The 20270-nt window shown below is 37.6% G+C and overlaps 1 protein-coding gene across 1 annotated transcript in view; it reads left to right on the top strand.

Moving 5' to 3' along the window:
• LOC138332017 (stalled ribosome sensor GCN1-like) overlaps positions 1–20270 on the top strand; it is a 52426-nt gene that overhangs the window by 12742 nt on the left and 19414 nt on the right. The window contains exons 18-38 of the mRNA XM_069279942.1: positions 490–649; positions 1955–2132; positions 2293–2417; positions 3669–3847; positions 4131–4224; positions 6516–6632; positions 6956–7148; positions 7498–7814; positions 8093–8317; positions 8636–8763; positions 9538–9730; positions 11077–11313; positions 12111–12305; positions 12751–12997; positions 13581–13702; positions 14250–14364; positions 14790–14969; positions 15380–15600; positions 15854–16061; positions 16940–17136; positions 18953–19142. Of these exons, the coding sequence (XP_069136043.1) occupies positions 490–649; positions 1955–2132; positions 2293–2417; positions 3669–3847; positions 4131–4224; positions 6516–6632; positions 6956–7148; positions 7498–7814; positions 8093–8317; positions 8636–8763; positions 9538–9730; positions 11077–11313; positions 12111–12305; positions 12751–12997; positions 13581–13702; positions 14250–14364; positions 14790–14969; positions 15380–15600; positions 15854–16061; positions 16940–17136; positions 18953–19142 (3821 nt within the window). The remainder of the gene's footprint in view (positions 1–489; positions 650–1954; positions 2133–2292; positions 2418–3668; positions 3848–4130; positions 4225–6515; positions 6633–6955; positions 7149–7497; positions 7815–8092; positions 8318–8635; positions 8764–9537; positions 9731–11076; positions 11314–12110; positions 12306–12750; positions 12998–13580; positions 13703–14249; positions 14365–14789; positions 14970–15379; positions 15601–15853; positions 16062–16939; positions 17137–18952; positions 19143–20270) is intronic.

Genomic DNA, 20270 nt, shown 5'->3' with positions numbered 1-20270 from the left:
TCAACAGTAGATAACCCAAGTGATTCAATGAATGTAAAGTGAACATAGCTAACAATCTCTACAAGATTGATATGACATTTATGTAGTATCTATATTGTGAAGAAATATTGTACAGTCTAACTTGTCTGAAACGGATGGCACTGGAACAAGCATATTTAGTCATTATAGCAGGAATAATACCAGAATTCACAGAAATTCAAATTAGACAAGGGCTGGTTTTGACCATCCTTGATAATCCAGGAGTTAGTATCACTGACATAATATCCACCCCTGGACTATCTCATAGTAAAACTGGAGACAGTTCAGTAGAAAAAAAACCTGATGTACATCAAAGGATCAAATTATTTGTGTCAACTCTTTTGCCTCCAGTTTAACTATGAGATAGTCTAAGCGTGGATAACGTCAGTGATAGTAACCCCTCGTGTATTGAGGATGGGCTTTGACAAGTTATATTGTAATGTTTTATTACGAGGACTTTCTTTATGTCAGACCATATTACAAAGCCATTGTTCACTGTCTGATGCACAAGTCTTGGGAGGTGAGGAAGGCCACTGCTGCGTCTGTCAAACGTCTACTTGGAATTTTAGGTGGTACTGCAATATCATTGGCTCTCCTAGAACAGCTGAAAGTCTTTTTAGCCAATCACAAAGTGAGTAGCAATTTTCGTCCGATTTTCTAGCTTATCAAAATGTCTATTACACTGCATTTAAATGATTACCTTACCAATCACTATGGATTGTAATTCTTTACACCTGTTCAAGTCAGCAAGTTGAGAAACGACTTTTATCTTCTTTACAAACACCAAAACAAAGAATTAAAATGTACAGCTTGTATGTTTAAAAAATAACGGGTAGTTCAATCTATATGTAAATTTTGAAAATAATTCTTCCTAAAAACAAAACATAGAAGACTTTGTCAGAGTCTATTGTACTCTTGTAGTAACTTGTAATTTACTGGGTTTTTTTTATCTCTTATCTCCTGCAAAGTACACAGAAATAAATTGCACTGAAAAATAAGTTGGTTTGCAGTATGTATGATGCTTCTGTCGTTTTGTTAGTTTATTGACCCTGAGACTCTGGATTAATGTATGATGCTTCTGTCGTTTTGTTAGTTTATTGACCCTGAGACTCTGGATTAATGTATGATGCTTCTGTTGTTTTGTTAGTTTATTGACCCTGAGACTCTGGATTAATGTATGATGCTTCTGTCGTTTTGTTAGTTTATTGACCCTGAGACTCTGGATTAATGTATGATGCTTCTGTCGTTTTGTTAGTTTATTGACCCTGAGACTCTGGATTAATGTATGATGCTTCTGTCGTTTTGTTAGTTTATTGACCCTGAGACTCTGGATTAATGTATGCTGCTTCTGTCGTTTTGTTAGTTTATTGACCCTGAGACTCTGGATTAATGTATGCTGCTTCTGTCGTTTTGTTAGTTTATTGACCCTGAGACTCTGGATTAATGTATGCTGCTTCTGTCGTTTTGTTAGTTTATTGACCTGAGACTCTGGATTAATGTATGATGCTTCTGTCGTTTTGTTAGTTTATTGACCCTGAGACTCTGGATTAATGTATGATGCTTCTGTCGTTTTGTTAGTTTATTGACCCTGAGACTCTGGATTAATGTATGATGCTTCTGTCGTTTTGTTAGTTTATTGACCCTGAGACTCTGGATTAATGTATGATGCTTCTGTCGTTTTGTTAGTTTATTGACCCTGAGACTCTGGATTAATGTATGATGCTTCTGTCGTTTTGTTAGTTTATTGACCCTGAGACTCTGGATTAATGTATGATGCTTCTGTCGTTTTGTTAGTTTATTGACCCTGAGACTCTGGATTAATGTATGCTGCTTCTGTCGTTTTGTTAGTTTATTGACCCTGAGACTCTGGATTAATGTATGCTGCTTCTGTCGTTTTGTTAGTTTATTGACCCTGAGACTTCTGTCGTTTTGTTAGTTTATTGACCCTGAGACTCTGGATGAAGAGAAGGAGAATTATGATCCAAACAAGTATGTGTCACCAACAAGAGTTGCTAGAGCACTGATGACCTTGACATCTGTGGAGAAGGTCGACCTGAAGGACGCTGAAGCTATTGCCATGGCGACTATTTTATCATCACACCACCCCAGTATAGGTGACTCTTTTGTACTTTTGTATATTTTTGTCTGGGAGTTTAATCTTCTCAAGTTATTTAATTGTACCCACCATAAGCCCAGGAAGACTTTTGTTGTTTTCACTATTTGTTATAATTAAGTTCTGTATCATATCACGTGTTATATTGTTTAATGTTTCAGTTTATGCAAATGAATCAGCTTGGACAGACATCTTATATCACGTTAAACTTGATGCCCGTAACTTCATCTCCAAACATCTTAACACTCTGCTAGATATGGTGAAAACTGGGCAAGCATTGGACAAGGTAAAGCTCACAATGAATGTTCTTGGGGATAAAATATAGATAGAAAATCGAAATTTACCAAGAAAATGAAACAGTTCTGTTTCAATATGGGGTTTCAATATTATTAGCTTACCTGGCCTGAAGCTTATGTCATGGCGCGGCGTCCGTCCGTCCCCCGTCCGTCTGTCCGTCAACATTTCCATTCAAACGCTATTAGTCATAGAGTTCCGCATCGATTCTAACCAAATTTGCCCAGAAACATCCTTGGGGGAAGTGGAACAGAGTTTGTATAAATTTTGGCTCTGACCCCCTGGGGGCAAGAGGGGTGGGGCCCAATAGAGGAAATGGAGGCAAATCTTTTAAATCGCTACTAGTCATAGAGTTCTGCATGGATTCTAAGCAAATTTGGCCAGAAAAATCTTTCGGGGAAGGGGAACAGAGTTTGTATAAATATTGGCTCTGAACAAAAAGAGTAGGGCCCAACAGGGAATTTAGAGGTAATATTTTAAATTCCTTCAAAAATGAAACAATGATCCTGTATTCAGAATTTTACTTGGCATTACAAACCAGGTGAGCGATACAGGCCTCCTGTTTTTCTCACGCTTCTAAAACAAAACAAAACCCATCTGTGTATGGGTTCAGAGTTTAAAATTATCCGGTCTTGGGCCTCCTGGTTCAAACATTTCATCTGCGCTTTGATTTCAGTCAACTCATTTTGCGTAAAAATATAGTTCAATTATATCAAGGAAAAACGATGATCAATCGGTACATACTGTTTTCATAATTAAAAACAACAACCAAACAATGCATGGTAAATGACCAAATGCACATAATTCTATATTATTGATTATCTCACGCGTATGACGTAACCGATTCCAGAGTATGACGTCAAATGCGCCGACTGTTACATGAATGGCATAAAATTCCGCCTAAAATCACGTAAAAGTACCAGACAGATCGAACGAGATAGAAAAATCTAGTACTGGGTATCATGTGAGATTTCCCTGTCAAAGGTGCAAGATAAAATGACCAGTCGTTAGCAACATTAGACAGGTCGCCGTTATGGGCAGTGTCATTATATAGTTAATAAACATGGGGAGTCTAAAAACTGATCGCTATAGATAGGCTGTCTTTAGAGCAGATGTGACTGTATTTGCTAATGTTCACGACGGTTTTAATTTCACTTTATTCATGGATCCATTCAAATTCGCAAAATTTCACACCTGTGAAAATTTAACAACTATGCAGTAATTTATTATTGTTCTGTTTCAGAGTGTCCAGTCTGCCCTGTCCACCTTGGTTCGGATCGCTCCAGACCTGGTGATGCCCCCTGTACTAGAGTACCTAACACAGATGTTAGGGCAACCCGAGCTAGTGACCATTACAGTGGAGGAGTACCAGACCTTCCTGTGTCCAGAGGGCGAGCTCTACAACAAGGCTTTAATGGCTAGGTAGGGGATACTTATGTATGGTTATTACAGGGAGCTGTCTGTGCTAGCAAGGCTGTCATGACTAGGTTGGAAGAAATATATTGGCAGGGTTGTTCCTGTAAAAGTTATCTCAAAGCTAGCAGCAGTATATTTTTGAACTAACAACAGTTGTATTGCTAGTTTGGAAGATATTTGTGGACATGACTATTCTTTGAAACATTTCTGAGCCAATAAGGCTTTATAGTTTAGAAGAGGTCTGTTATCTGTTCTTATCTGAATCATTTGTCGATTCTTGTCATTGCAGCTTTGAAAAAGCGGAGACCAAAGAAACCAATATCAAACGAGAAAACAAGCTTTACTCTTACAAGGAGCAAATGGCAGAGATAGAACTTAGAAAGGTAAGCAGGAACCTTACCAAGGATAAAACTGAGAAAGGTAAGCAGGAATCTTACCAGAGGTAGGACTGAGAAAGGTAAGCAGGAATCTTACCAAGGATAAAACTGAGAAAGGTAAGCAGGAATCTTACCAAGGATAAAACTTAGAAAGGTAAGCAGGAATCTTACCAAGGATAAAACTGAGAAAGGTAAGCAGGAATCTTACCAAGGATAAAACTGAGAAAGGTAAGCAGGAATCTTACCAAGGATAAAACTGAGAAAGGTAAGCAGGAATCTTACCAAGGATAAAACTGAGAAAGGTAAGCAGGAATCTTACCAAGGATAAAACTGAGAAAGGTAAGCAGGAATCTTACCAAGGATATAACTGAGAAAGGTAAGCAGGAATCTTACCAAGGATATAACTGAGAAAGGTAAGCAGGAATCTTACCAAGGATAAAACTGAGAAAGGTAAGCAGGTATCTTAACAGAGATAGAACTGAGAAAGGTAAGCAGGAATCTTACCAAGGATATAACTGAGAAAGGTAAGCAGGAATCTTACCAAGGATAAAACTGAGAAAGGTAAGCAGGAATCTTACCAAGGATAAAACTGAGAAAGGTAAGCAGGTATCTTACCAAGGATATAACTGAAGAAAGGTAAGCAGGAATCTTACCAAGGATAAAACTGAGAAAGGTAAGCAGGAATCTTACCAAGGATAAAACTGAGAAAGGTAAGCAGGTATCTTAACAGAGATAGAACTGAGAAAGGTAAGCAGGAATCTTACCAAGGATAAAACTGAGAAAGGTAAGCAGGAATCTTACCAAGGATATAACTGAGAAAGGTAAGCAGGAATCTTACCAAGGATAGAGCTGAGAAAGGTAAACAAGAATCTTACCAGAGGTAGAACTGAGAAAGGTAAGCAGGAATCTTACCGGAGATAGAACTGAGAAAGGTAAGCAGGAATCTTACCAGAGATAGAACTGAGAAAGGTAAGCAGGAATCTTACCAGAGATAGGACTGAGAAAGGTAAGCAGGAATCTTACCAGAGATAGAACTGAGAAAGGTAAGCAGGAATCTTACCAAGGATAAAACTGAGAAAGGTAAGCAGGTATCTTACCAGAGATAGGACTGAGAAAGTTAAGCAGGAATCTTACCAAGGATAAAACTGAGAAAGGTAAGCAGGAATCTTACCATAGATAGAACTGAGAAAGGTTAGCAGGAATCTTACCAAGGATAAAACTGAGAAAGGTAAGCAGGAATCTTACCAGAGGTAGGACTGAGAAAGGTAAGCAGGAATCTTACCAGTGATAGAACTCAGAAAGGTAAGCAGGAATCTTACCAGAGATAGAACTGAGAAAGGTAAGCAGGAATCTTACCAAGGATAAAACTGAGAAAGGTAAGCAGGAATCTTACCAGAGGTAGGACTGAGAAAGGTAAGCAGGAATCTTACCAGTGATAGAACTCAGAAAGGTAAGCAGGAATCTTACCAGAGATAGAACTGAGAAAGGTAAGCAGAAGTCTTACCAAGGATAAAACTGAGAAAGGTAAGCAGGAATCTTACCAAGGATATAACTGAGAAAGGTAAGCAGGAATCTTACCAAGGATAAAACTGAGAAAGGTAAGCAGGAATTTTACCAAGGCTATAACTGAGAAAGGTAAGCAGGAATCTTACCAAGGATAAAACTGAGAAAGGTAAGCAGGAATCTTACCAAGGACAAAACTGAGAAAGGTAAGCAGGAATCTTATCAGAGGAAGACTTGATTCAGTTTGGGATATTACAATAAAATACCTACTCTATGTTTGGATTTTGCATCATTATATTTGAGCGGTGGCCGGGTGGAAAGATAGTCAAACATATTTCCACAAGCCCTCCATCTCTGGGTCGTGAGTTTGAAACCCACAGAGGGCAGTTGCCAGTTACTGACGGCTAGTCAATGGTTTTTCTCCGGGTTCTTTGACCTTCTTTTACCTCCTAAACCTCGAGAACCTGGTATTTTTTTTACTTCCTTAAATCACCCTGTCTGTTAATAAGATGTTAATTTGGTCAAACCAAACCAATCAATTTGGTTAATTTGGTCAAACCAATAATGTATATTGATTAGATATAAGGTTGATACCTCTATAAATACTTAGTTTTCCCAAAGACATTTATCCACATGGTAACATAACTGGGTGTAAGTCTAGTATAAATAGTCTTTCATATTTGTGCTTTAAATGTTTTGATATTTCATTCATAAATATCAATAATTTCTACAAATAAAAATAGCAAAACAATTAAACCTTATGAAAAATATTAATTAAAATAATGACATTTCAGGAACTTGAAAAGAAGAAAGGGAAGACCGAAAAACCTTTGAAACTGACCAAGAAACAAGAGGAGCAGCTGCAGGCTTGTTTACAGAAAGAATCTGAAATACGCAAGAGATTAACGCAGGTATAATATTGTATAACTATGGTTTTACTTATCCAACCAAGAAGATAAAAGGTGTTTACAGTAATCTGTGAATTATCTAACCATTTAAATATCAGTTGTGTTTGATTGACATTTTTGCCATATGTTTCTTTTTTCAAGTTTGAAATTTCAGTAATTTGACGTATATTTAAAAAAAAATTAGTAAATTTTAAAACAATCATCCTTACAAAAGCTAATGTTTGTTTTATTATGAAATGTTAATTTTTTGTCATGATGACCATAATGTATATTTTTTATGAATAAATTTGATTATCTGATTTAATTTTTTACTCTTTTCCTGACAGTATAACAGTGCCGTCTGCTGTAGCTGCCAGATCCTTGAGGCCTGTATCTACGGTAACCAGACTGCCATCAATGGCTACATGCGGGAGTTATGTGGTTGTTTGACACCACTGTTTGTATCCCCATTGGCAGCACCTCAAGTCACTAAAACTTTCATCCAACTCGGCCTTTCATCGTTTGAGGACAAATTACTAGGTAGGCCACTAAATAGAACAAATGAAGGAAATAATATTAAAATTTCCAAATTTTAGGGAGGAGGACCAACATTTGAATGTCACTCATGAGAACGATAGAAAATGTGTATTGCATTAGTAAGTTTATTTTTCATATTATGAGCTATTTTAAACATTAAATTCATGCCAACTGTTTATTGCTAGTAAAATTCTGCAATTGACTTCATTTTATGGTTGGTTTTTCAATGAATATTAGAAGCATAGCTAAGTATAAGTGAAACTTGATCATTGCTGAATTGAGCAGGTTTGAGACCCAGCATACTATTTCTATCTATTTATGACATTGACAAACTCATGATTACCTCCCCTAGGTACACAGGTGTGTAATTCCACTGTACGTCTCCTGGACCCAGCCTGTGCGGTAGACTCTGAGTGGACCAAGGAGGCTTCTAAGGACCAGGCAGCCCGTTTAGTCAGGAAACTCTTCACAATGGCTTCAAAGGAGACCGGCGAGTTTGACGACACAGCGTTGTTTCCTGCAGCAACGTTCAACTTAATCTTTTATCTGCTGAAGGCTGTGTTGAGACAAGGAGCGGTTCTGGTAAAGGGAGACGATCGGACACAAATGGAAGCCATCAAACTCATGGAACTACATGCTAGTATGAGGAAAGAGGAACATTCTGATGAAGTAGGCAAAAAATCAGGATGTCATTGTTTGTACACATTGAACTAACGACATTATCATCTAGTATACGTTTTATAATGATGTCATGGCTTGGTATACAAGATGAGCTGATTGATAAATTTATTAACTGGTGCATTGATGAATATATTTCAATGGCAAGGTCATTTCAGACAACAAAAAAGGATGATAACATAACTTAAAAAAAATACATCTAAGAATTCTTTCTTGAAATTTGTTTTGTTTTTATATCATTTTTAAACTTAAATAAAATAACTTTTCAGCATGACCCATCCTTATTGGATCACCAACAATTACTCTGCCTTCTCATCCATGTCATTTCCACGTCCATCGCCAAAGTCGGTCAGTTAGCAGCCTCAGCTCTCGTTGAGGTTTGTCAGAGTATCTCGGGAGACGAAGGATGCAGTAAGGCGACGGAGAAGGAAATTCTGGTTCTCCTAGAAGCTTTGAAGTCACCATGTACAGCAGTGAGGGATTCTGTATTACAGGTATATACTAAAGACTAAAAACAATTTTTTTTTGAGATAATTAACTGATATAAACATGCATATGTCATGGCAGAATTATACTGCCAAAAGAAATTAAAATGTCTGATGTATTCCATGGTTTAGTAGACTGTTAAAGCACATAAATAAGGAAACTATTAAAGGACTTTAGCATTGGTATGAATTAATAGAAGTTCAAAGTAGAGTAAGAGATCTCAAAACTTCTAAAGATATTTTTCAGAGCAAAATTCATTGGATTGTTAGTTGATTGTAAATGGAAGTTTTTGTACTAGATACTTTCACTGCTGCATACTTTAACAGGGTTTGTCCTGTCTTGTTCCTGTGCTCCCTAACGTAGACGACAACTTTGACCTTGGTATCGCCATCGCTCAGAGAGTCTGGGTCGTCAGCTTTGATGGTGATGACAATGTGAAAATGTTGGCTGAAAAGTAAGTTTATCAGCAATTGGTAAAGGAACTGAAGTGAGACTCCTGTGATATCAATGAAAAAATGCTGGAAATAGAATACGGAACATTTGTCATCTGGTAATAACACCATGACGCTCTTTCTTATTGTCTGGAATGGCCATACAACTTTCATTGTTTTCTTTTTTTCATAGAATTGAACCTTCTTTTGTCAGTTACTTTTCCATAGTGCATATGATATAATATCACAACAAATTTATACAAAATGAGATGAAAATGTAGCGAAATTGGACTGGGTCGATCATTCGTGACCAGGTAGCTCAATCGGAAGAACATCCAGCTAGTGTTCAGAGAGTTCCCTGGTTCAAACCCTGGTCTGGCCAATATATTTATGCCTTCCAATACAAAATTGGCAAGCCTTTAAACTGCTATTTCAAACATTGAGGGTACATTTAGCTGGGGTGTAATTAATTCAAACTTTTGAATTGTTGTTCCTTCGTGGATAAAGACAAAGAAAGGGGGAGGAATGTAGCAGAATTTGACTGAGTCAATCTTCAGTTACCTGGTAGGTCAATCAGTAGAGCATCTAGCTAGTGTTCAGTGTTTCCAACTAACTTTTACATTCTCTCCTGTCCTGGTACAACAGTAAGTCAAGAGACCAATCCTTTACAATTATGTGGAACATTGTAAATGCATGCATAAGTTGAAAGATTTTGAAAAACAAGAATGTTATGCTAAAAAGACTTATCTAATCTGATTAATATATTGAGATTATTTTCCATGTTCTTTGTATTCTAGGTTACTTGAGGATTTAATGCTTGAGGAACCATATGAGGATATGGCTGGACCATTGATTGATGATGTCATTTCCTCAGAGGAAGTTGTACGTCTCGCCGCCTCCAAGGCCCTTGAGAAGACGCTTGAATGTCACAACGACTATGTGACAGCAACTATTGAACAACTCAAGGGGAAATACGAGGAAAAGCTTTATGTAAGTACAGCTACTATTGTACATCTCAAAATATTAGAAAAAAATGTTACCTGGTATGTAGGTACAGCTACTATTGAACAGCTTGAGGGAAAATAAGAAGAAAATCTATTAAAAATTAAAAGGATATTGGAAAAATAAAATAAAAGCAAAACTTCACTCTTTGTTCTGTCTTATCCTAAGGGTAAATGTGCTATCTGTTCTGTCTTATCCTAAGGGTAAATGTTATATATGTTCTGTCTTATCCTAAGGGTAAATGTGATATATGTTCTGTCTTATCCTAAGGGTAAATGTAATATATGTTCTGTCTTATCCTAATGCTAAATGTGATATCTGTTCTGTCTTATCCTAAGGGTAAATGTGATATACAGTAAAACCCCTATAACTCGAACAGCAGGGGACCAGGTCAATAGTTCGAGGAATACGGGGTATTCGACTCATCCGAGGTTGGTCACGATCGACAGTCAAAATGTCCGGTCTCAAACTATGTCAAACAATGCACGGCAATGACATTTTGATTAACGTATCCTTCTCTTTATATGATATCTATAGATGTCTTTTTAGTAATATAAAAGTGTAACGTTAGGCCCTATGTTACATGTGTTTACGAGTAAATTTACAAAATACAATTTACGGGAAAAGATACGGAACGCACTGATAAAATATACTCTACATGTATCTTTTGATATCGTTTACATCTTTCGAATAATAATATTGTGCTAGCCTTTCGAATGAAACCAACAAAGAAATTTAAAAAAATAAACTTTTATAATTAGGCGGACGTCAGCAATATCTTCCGCCTCTTTTGGCATTTACAACGCGTACTTTCTATTAACACGGATCAACAACTTCCGTATTTTCGTATTAACACCAATAACTTAATGTCTTTTCTGAAATAATCAAATAAAGTTAGCATCAAACAACAACTTGTGATCGTGTAGGTAGGTAATAATGACACCGTTAATCCCTTGATGAATGACCTAAAGGCTTGACACGCCAACTGTATAAACACAAGATTGTAAGCAGTTATCCATGTCGGTCGGTGCAGTCAGGTGTGACATAGGTAAAAAATCTCAAGGGCCGAACACCTGTTCGACGAATACATGGGTAAATACTATGTATTTGATGAAACGGGGACATATTTCTGTTCGAGGAATAAGGGGTATTCGACGAATAGCTGTTCGAGCTATCCGGGGTTTTGTTACATAGATTATATAGGGAGATGGTCGGGACCGTACGACCAGTTCGACGAATAGGGGGTATTCGAGGAATCCGGGTTCGAGTTAGAGGGGTTTTACTGTATGTTCTGCCATATTATGGATAAATGTGACATCTGTTCCGTTGTGTAGCTACCGCCACCTAAACTGGACAGTTTTGGCCGTTTGGTGGAGGATCAGCCCCAGGATGAGTGGCAGGCTCGTAGTGGAGTGGCCGCCGCACTCAAGGCCATGTCCCCTCTCATTCCCTCGGACCAAATCATCGAACTCTTCAGCTTCTATGTGCCGAACGCTCTTGGAGATCGGATACCGGAAGTGAGGAGTCACATGAGAGATGCTGCCCTAGCTGCCATTAACGTCCATGGAAAGGTGAGTCACACAATTTCATTTCTTAAAGATTCAGGTTTAAGGATATATTTTTTCAACTTTGATTTCAAAATTAAATCTTGAATATCAAACTGCTTTATAATCAAAGCTATATCTAGGTGTTATTAATGCAATAGTCTAAAAAATGATGTGTCTTATTCTTTTAGATTTTTGGCCCATTTATATATATGGACTTTCTAATAACTTTCCAATTAGTTTCCTTGTTTCAGTATTTGTAGTTGAGTGATTATAAAGATGAAACAGATCTTATCTGACCCTATTGAAATAAGAATATAATTTTGCATAATAGTTTCCTTGTTTCAGTATTTGTAGTTGAGTGATTATAAAGAAGAAACAGATCTTATCTGACCCTATTGAAATAAGAATATAATTTTGCATGATATTTTTAAACATAAAACATTTATAAACTAAAATGATACCTTAAGCAACATAAATTAAGGATTTTTCAGCGCTTAAAGTGAATAGAAAAATTTAATTTATATTATAGAAATCATACAACATCCTCCTGGCTGACTATGTCCATGTTGATATTTCCACTCAGCCTCGCTTTCAAAGAGTTAGGCAAATTTATTTTTAGAACTGTGCTTAATTTACCCTGGGCTTTACCATACTTTCAATGGTCAAAACTGGACAATGTTAAAGCAGAACTTGACCTTCGTTTTGATATGTAAGGACTTTTAAGAGGCCTATGATCCCATTTATACTGGGTTTTTTTGCCCAACTATTCACTTTAATTATTATATATCATTGATAATTAAACAAACCATTATCATTTGCAGGAGAATGTAGTTCAACTGTTGCCTGTGTTTGAAGAATTCCTGGCCAATGCACCCAACACTGCCAGTAATGACGCCGTACGACAGAGCATCGTCATCCTGATGGGATCACTCGCCAAACATCTGGACAAAAACAACCCAAAGATCAAACCAATTATGGCTCAGCTGATTGGTGCTCTGTCCACACCCTCCCAGGAGGTAAGCACCAACTGTCTTGTAAACAAATGTAAAGAATATGTCAGTTTGAGACAGTAAAATGACAACGTTTGAATGGTTCCACCCCCATGTGATGTAATAAGTTTGGTCAATCATACTCATTCCATGTCCGTTTATCTTTTGAGCATTCTTTTGGGGTCATGGTTCTCGATCAGTTAAGGTAGTCATTCACAAATTATGTCTTCAGCATATACAGTGGAAGCTTGGTAATCAGACATAGATCATGTGAAATGCTCATAATCTGAACCGAAGTCTCAGATGGAATCCAGCAGTTCGAAAAATTCGCATTCTGGATAGGTTGATTTGTGGATGCAGATATTCAGACTATCGTGTCCACTGTACTGTTATGGAGAGCACAACAAAATTTGAACTCACCAAAATTATAATTTTACAGTATGTAATTGCAGTATGTGATCTTTCTCTTTAGGTACAAGAAGCCGTAGCCCATTGCTTACCTCCCTTGGTTCAGGGAATCAAACAGGATGCTCCGGAGCTTGTACAGAAACTGATGCAGCTCCTGTTGGAGTCAGACAAGTATGGAGAGAGGAGAGGAGCAGCGTACGGATTGGCTGGGCTCGTCCGAGGTCTTGGTATCACGTCCCTCAAACAGCTGGAGATCATGTCGACGTTAGAGGAGGCTGTCAAAGACAAGAAAAATCCACGTCGAAGGGAAGGTCTGTTCTGTAATAGATCTCTCCTGTAATAGACCTCCGTTGAGGGCAGAATAACACCATATGGCAAAACAATGGTCCTTAATTTGTATATTAGATATGATAATTATATCAAATGTTTGCTTCGTGCTAAGTAGGTCTTCTATAGAAATGCATGGAGAATGGCTCGAGTACATCTTCCCAAAGAACTCAACGTTGGGATATTATGATGTCATAATTGTAATATCGACTTGGGAGTGACATCAAAATAGGAATATCGACCCAGATGTGACGTCACAATAGGGAATATTGACTCAGTGTTTCTAAATATGGAAACATCGAGTCAATATGCTTTCTAAAAATGGAAACATAGAGTCGATGTCCTCCATCTGACAGTGTATCAGCCAACAAGAGTGGTGGAAAATGGGAGCATATCTATATATAGCATAAGTGGTTATACTATGCATGGTGCAAACTAGGGTTGGGTTGGTTTTGATTATAACTTGAGACTTATTAGTAACCAGAAAACCATGAAAGTGCACAAAAGAAAGTTGTTTTACAGTATAATTATTGTAATTTGTGTGATGATTGGCTGTGTGTGTACCAGGTGCCCTGTTTGCCTATGAGATGCTGTGCGCTATGCTGGGAAAGCTGTTTGAGCCGTACGTAGTCAACATTCTGCCTCATCTTCTGCTCTGCTTCGGGGACAGTAATCAGTACGTCCGTGAGGTATGTCAAAGCTTTAAAATGTTATCACATATCACTTACGTCTTCTCTGCTTCGGGGACAGTAATCAGTACGTCCGTGAGGTATGTCAAAGTTTTAAAATGTTATCACATATCACTTACGTCTTCTCTGCAGGTAGGAAAGAAGATTTGTAATTGCCGCCCCAATTTATGTGATCAATTGCAATCCATCAACCAATCATAGATGTTGTTTGTGCATCCTGTGTCAGTCAATTGTGACATTGTGGTCAAGTGGTTAAGATGTCATGTAATATTATTCCACAAGCCCTTTAAGTCTGGATACACAGTTCAAGTCCCATGTGGGGCAGTTGCAGATTTTCCCCTGGTATTCTGGCTTTTCTCCACCTCCTTAACTTTGCATATCCTTAATAACCCTTGTTGTTAATAGGACGTTAAGTCAAACCAAGTCAAATGATTATAACGTCCTTGCTTTTCTGTTTTGAGAATCTTGTCCATATGTTTTGTGGTTTAATTGCAGTAATCTAATCTTTGTATTTTTTGTGTGTAAAGAAAAGTATCATTTGTAACAGGCAGCAGATTTTACTGCTAAAGCGGTGATGAAGATGTTGACGGCCCACGGTGTCAAACTTGTGCTGCCCTCGCTACTTAGGGGACTTGAGGAGGATGCCTGGAGGACCAAAGCGGGTAAATACGTTATAGACATTTATACATTTACAACCAGCTTTTAACAATGTGGTATTGATTCAATCCCTTACATATAGATTTCTGTGACATCTTTATTATGCAGAAACATTTGTGGTTTACATGATGCTATGGATCCAGTGATTTACAAACAATAAAATTTGTTTAAAATACAATTGTAATAATAGTTCTTATGACTGAAGTGTTGAAAGACATGAAAGAAAGACAGAACTAAAACTCACAAACATTTTTAGTTTTACAGTTTTATAATGGGAGATTTGATATTAGACTACAAAGTTGTTTTAGTCCTGATATAAATGTCCCTACCTTGACATAAATCTTGGTTGTTGAATGTTAATTTATTTTGATGTACAGAATCTCTAGAGTTGTTGGGAATTTGTTAAATATTTATCTATTTTTATGTACAGGAGCTGTCGAGTTGTTGGGAGCCATGGCGTACTGTGCCCCTAAACAGTTGTCTGCCTGTTTGCCAAGTATTGTACCAAAACTGTCAGAAGTACTCACCGACTCTCATGTGAAAGTTCAGAAGGCTGGAGCTCAGGCTCTCAGACAAATCGGTGCTGTCATCAGGAATCCGGAAATTCAGGGTGGGTAAATGTGTTGTTTTCTGTATTCATTTTCAACTGTCAAATTTTCATTGAAGTGAGGTTTAGTAAATGACATGTCCTGTTTTGATGTCATGTAGTATAAGATGAAATGCATTTAAGCAATGACAGCATTGTTCATCGCTTAAACTCTAAATTGTTGAACAAGTTTAAGAAATGGGAAATTACATTGAAGCAATAATTATCTGACTACTGATAAATTTTCTACAATAGACACAGAACAGAGAAAAAGTTGGATTTAGATTAGACTAAATTTAGATTTTCTGAAACATTTTCTTGTTACTACAGGTATTTTCAGTAACTGTTATTTCTACTGTGTATTCAATCAGTTTTTCCCGGACACTTTCATTTTCCAGATCTTGATAGTCTATTTTTTTTCTCTTCTTGATTAGAAATTGTGCCAAACCTGTTAGATGCATTACAAGAGCCATCCAAGAGGACAATGGTGTGCCTACAGACGTTACTTGATACCAAGTTTGTACATTTTATCGATGCTCCGTCCTTGGCTCTCATCATGCCCGTGGTGGAGCGTGCCTTCCAGGACAGAAATACGGAAACCAGGAAAATGGCCGCCCAGATCATTGGCAACATGTATTCTCTTACTGACCAGAAGGTTTGTTGTTATTTTCACTTCTTTAATGTTTGGTTGTTTAATTTTAACATTTTAGACCAAAACTCTTTCAGATGAAAAAAAAAATGAATGTTTTGTTGTAATATTTTTACCATTTCTGTGACCAAATGTTTGCAGATAAGAAAATTAATGTTTTGTTGTTATGATAAAATGTTTAACATTTTGTAGACCAAAACTCTTGAAAATAAATGTTTTGTTGTAACATTTTCACCATTTCTAACATTAACCCCGGTAGGACTTGGACCCTTACATAGAGAAAGTGATACCAGGCTTACAACAATCTCTCCTTGATCCAGTCCCCGAAGTCCGTACAGTTTCCTCGCGTGCTCTGGGCGCCATGGTGAAAGGAATGGGAGGAGCTAAGTTTGATGAGCTTCTTAAGTGGTTGATGGACACTCTCAAGTCAGAAAGTAGTTCAGTGGATCGATCAGGGGCGGCACAAGGTTTGTATAGTGCCTAGGTAATCTGACATCATTATGTTTGGATACGACAAATTTTACTGGGCAAGATTATAATTTGGAATTTAATTTCTTTTCTCTGAATGTGTACTTAAAGATATATAAAGAAGAACTGGAAAGATTTAGATGATTACAAATTTCTAACATGATTATTTTTTAAATTAAATGTTGATTGATAGTTACATCCTGTTAAGGATGAGAGACTTGTTGCAAATATTTATCTTTCAAATTTAAAAGTTGAAGAATAAATAGGTGGTCTGCTTTTATAATTATATTTTGTATGTAAAGTGTAATTCATGTACATGTACAAGTAAAATACTGGAAATGTTGACATTTACGTGAGAGGGAAATTTATGCTAATTACACCATAGTTTTTTTCAGCGTGAAAATATTCCTCCCGCGTACGACTTTGTGTCTACATAAAACTGTGTTCCAAAAGATTAGCAGTCAAACTTATCATAAAAGTAACAATGTCGCATAGTTTTTACATGACAAATCGTGAAATCAAACACTGACAATAATATCCACATTTTATTGTAGACAAAAACCTACATTCAATGTGTGATAAACAGAGGTTTTGAAATCTCAAAATGATGTAGGTAAAGTATGATTTACTGTCGATTAGTCCCACCTTCCTGTGATTGTGACTTCCATCTTTTGACATGATTTTTGTGACATTTTCATCATCATTGAAAGGTAGGATTTATTGATGGTAAATGGTACTTCACCCACATCCTTTTGGTATCTTGAAAGACTTTAATTACTTTTTGCTCAAATAATGTTAAGCTAGAAATATCCCAATCATGATTAAACACATTATTGTAAGTGAATAAGAGCCTTATGGTGTATTTCTTCTTGCCCAGGTCTCAGTGAGGTTATTGGTGGTCTAGGTTTGAGTGAGCTCAAACGTCTCATGCCCGGTATAATACAGACAGCAGAACGTATTGACATCCCATCTCATGCCCGCGACGGCTACATCATGATGTATATCTATCTACCCACTGTCTTCGGTAAAGAGTTCATGGCCTACATTGGGCCTATTATCCCCTCCATTCTACAGGTGTGTATTGAATATTTTCTGTTCATGTTAATGTTCCTCTTCAAGTGATAGGTTGAACAGATTTTGTACAGCCATACTTGTACATATTTTGGTAAATCTTTCACTAATAACAAAAGAAATTGTGTTTCATCAAAATGACTTCAAGTATCACTAAAATACCATTACAGCGCCGTTACAATAAGCGTACGTGTGACGGCCAGTCTAGTAGGTGGTTCGCTTGATTGGTAGCTAGTCAGGTTGCATGGTAGCTAGTCAGTTTGACAACGACATTCAATAAGCTGTGTAAGCAAGGCTCTCATTGGCTGTCGCTTCACTGTAGGGGCGGAGCTAAAACAGTTGGAAATGTCTGTTGTCGATTACTTCATAAAATGATCGGCATTGTAAGCTTCATAATGTAAAAAGGTTACATAAATACATTTTAATTACCTCATGTATAGACTCTAAATCAGTGCTAATCAGTAAAGTACGTATGGAAAGAGCTACTGTTGTAGCGGAAAAGTCAATCAGAAATTGTACGGAAAAGAAATCACCTGCTTCTGACTAATTATAACTTTACCGCAAGGTGTGTGAAACCAAATCGGGTACAATGCACAACTGACCATCGTGTCTTGTCAAAATATATTCCGATAAAACACGGTTTTGACACATACCTGGATGTTAGTAGGGGATGCTATTCCAGCTGTAGGCGTAGATTTTTTTTTTAACTTTGTCACCAGTATTTAATCAGAGAGATGCATTTGAATCTAGTGTTGACAATTTCTCGGCTAAAATCAACATACATTTTGTAAACTACCGCCGCGCATGCGCCAACGTCTGAGAACATTACCTCGAATATGAATCAAATTAAATCATAAATATTTCGGCAATGCATTCAAACTCAAAGTCTACAACTAGAATAACATCCCATACTACATGTAACATCCAGGTATGTATCAAAACCGTGTTTGATCGGCATATATTCTGATAAGACATAATCTATTGTCAGCCGTACCAGATTTGTTTTTCCACACCAAATGGACCTTGCACAGGGGAAAAGTCTGTCAGAAGGTACAACAGTAGCTATATTCGGCTGTGACATTACATGTAACATTAGAATGGATACAATAGATTAAAACCCAACACATTAATAAACATGATGAAAAGTTTGATCTATTGGAACGTTGGTAGATACATAACGTTATGCTACAGTATGACTACTCCCCGAAGTCGAGAGAAATGGCCATACCAATAATTTATGAACAAAACATCCTCAAAACATTCGCTTAATAAGTGAAACAAAACAATTACAAATTTTTTGTACAGTGATTGAATGGATACATTAAATAGTACACAATGTGATCAAACACATTATACAACAGAGTCGGGGATGAACATCAAAGATCTGCTGGCTCCGCCTACTTCTCATGTTGTCGGCGATTCTTGTCAGTCAGGGGGCAATCAGTCAAGCTGCTGATGCTTCAGCCAATCAGTGCCTTCGTTACATGCCACCTAAAATCTAATCTACTGCATCAGTTACCAGCCTACTAGATCAGCTATCAGCCAATGTGTCTATCGAGTGAACGAATGTAAACAGGAACACTTGTTGTAACGGCGCTGTAAATATTACACAGCAGTACATATCCATGTACATTATATTGTAAATTGAAAGACAGTCAATGTGAAAATACATGTTTTTCATCTAATTTTCCTTTGGCTGATTTTTAGACTTTCAAGCTTTCAAAAATTGCTAGTCACGTGAAACAGATTATACTTTTATGCCTATGACAGATTTCTATTCAAGGTTTTGATGACACAAATTTGCTGTATTTCACTATAGGCTTTAGCTGATGAATCAGAGTATGTAAGAGATACAGCTCTGAGGGCAGGCCAGAGGATCATCAATGTATACGCTGACACAGCCATAGAGCTGCTGTTACCACAGCTAGAGAAAGGTCTGTTTGACGACAACTGGAGGATCAGGTACTCATCTGTACAGTTACTGGGTGATCTTCTCTACAGAATATCAGGTGAGCATTACTTAGTGATCAATATGAGACAACAGTAACCACGTAATAAAGATGTCTTGACATTTTACCACAAGCCCTCCACCTCTGGGTTGTGAGTTCCAATCCATGTGAGGCAGTTGCCAGGTATTGGCTACAGATTATTTTTCCCTGAGTACTCCAGCTCTCCTCCCCCTCTTAAACCTGACACATCCTGACATGGCTGATAGAAGGACAAACAATCCAAAGAAACAAATCTCTTCAGTTATCAAATTTGTATAGTCACTGGACATTTTCTCTAATTTTCTCTTGGCCCAGTTTTATGAACATTCCTTAAATTTAAGAAATACCTCAACTTATACAATTATTATTTTCCATAGGAAAGCATACAGAATTTAATAAAGGCTCCTTATCTTAAGATTTTTAGCTCACCTGGCCCTGGCGTCCGGCGTCCGTCTGTCCGTCAACATTTCCTTTAAATCGCTACTTGTCATAGAGTTCTGCATGGATTGTAACCAAATTTGGCCACAAACATCCATGGGGGAGGGGGAACAGAACTGGTATAAATTTTGGCTCTGACCCCCCGGGGGCAGGAGGGGCGGGGCCCAATAGGGGAAATAGAGGTAAATTCTTTAAATCGCTACTTGTCCTAGAGTTCTGCATGGATTGTAACCAAATTTGGCCACAAACATCCTTGGGAAAAAGGGAACAGAACTTTTATAAATTTTTGCTCTGGCCCCTCGGGGGCAGGAGGGGCGGGGCCCAATAGGGGAAATAGAGGTAAATCCTTTAAATCGCTACTAGTCATAGAGTTCTGAATGGAATGTAACCAAATTTGGCCACAAACATCCTTGGGGGAAGGGGAACAGAACTTGTATAAATTTTGGCTCTGGTCCCCCGGGGGCAGGAGGGGCGGGGCCCAATAGGGGAAATAGAGGTAAATTCTTTAAATCGCTACTTGTCCTAGAGTTCTGCATGGATTGTAACCAAATTTGGCCACAAACATCCTTTGGGGAAGGGGAACAGAACTTGTATAAATTTTGGCTCTGATCCCCCAGGGGCAGGAGGGGCGGGGCCCAATAGGGGAAATAGAGGTAAATCCTTTAAGTCACTACTAGTCATAGAGTTCTACATAGATTGTAACCAAATTTG

The sequence above is a fragment of the Argopecten irradians genome, chromosome 9, assembly GCF_041381155.1.
Source record: "Argopecten irradians isolate NY chromosome 9, Ai_NY, whole genome shotgun sequence".
Taxonomy (NCBI): domain Eukaryota; kingdom Metazoa; phylum Mollusca; class Bivalvia; order Pectinida; family Pectinidae; genus Argopecten; species Argopecten irradians.
Note: the sequence above shows the minus strand (reverse complement) of the source record. Positions and strands in the feature narration are given on the sequence as shown.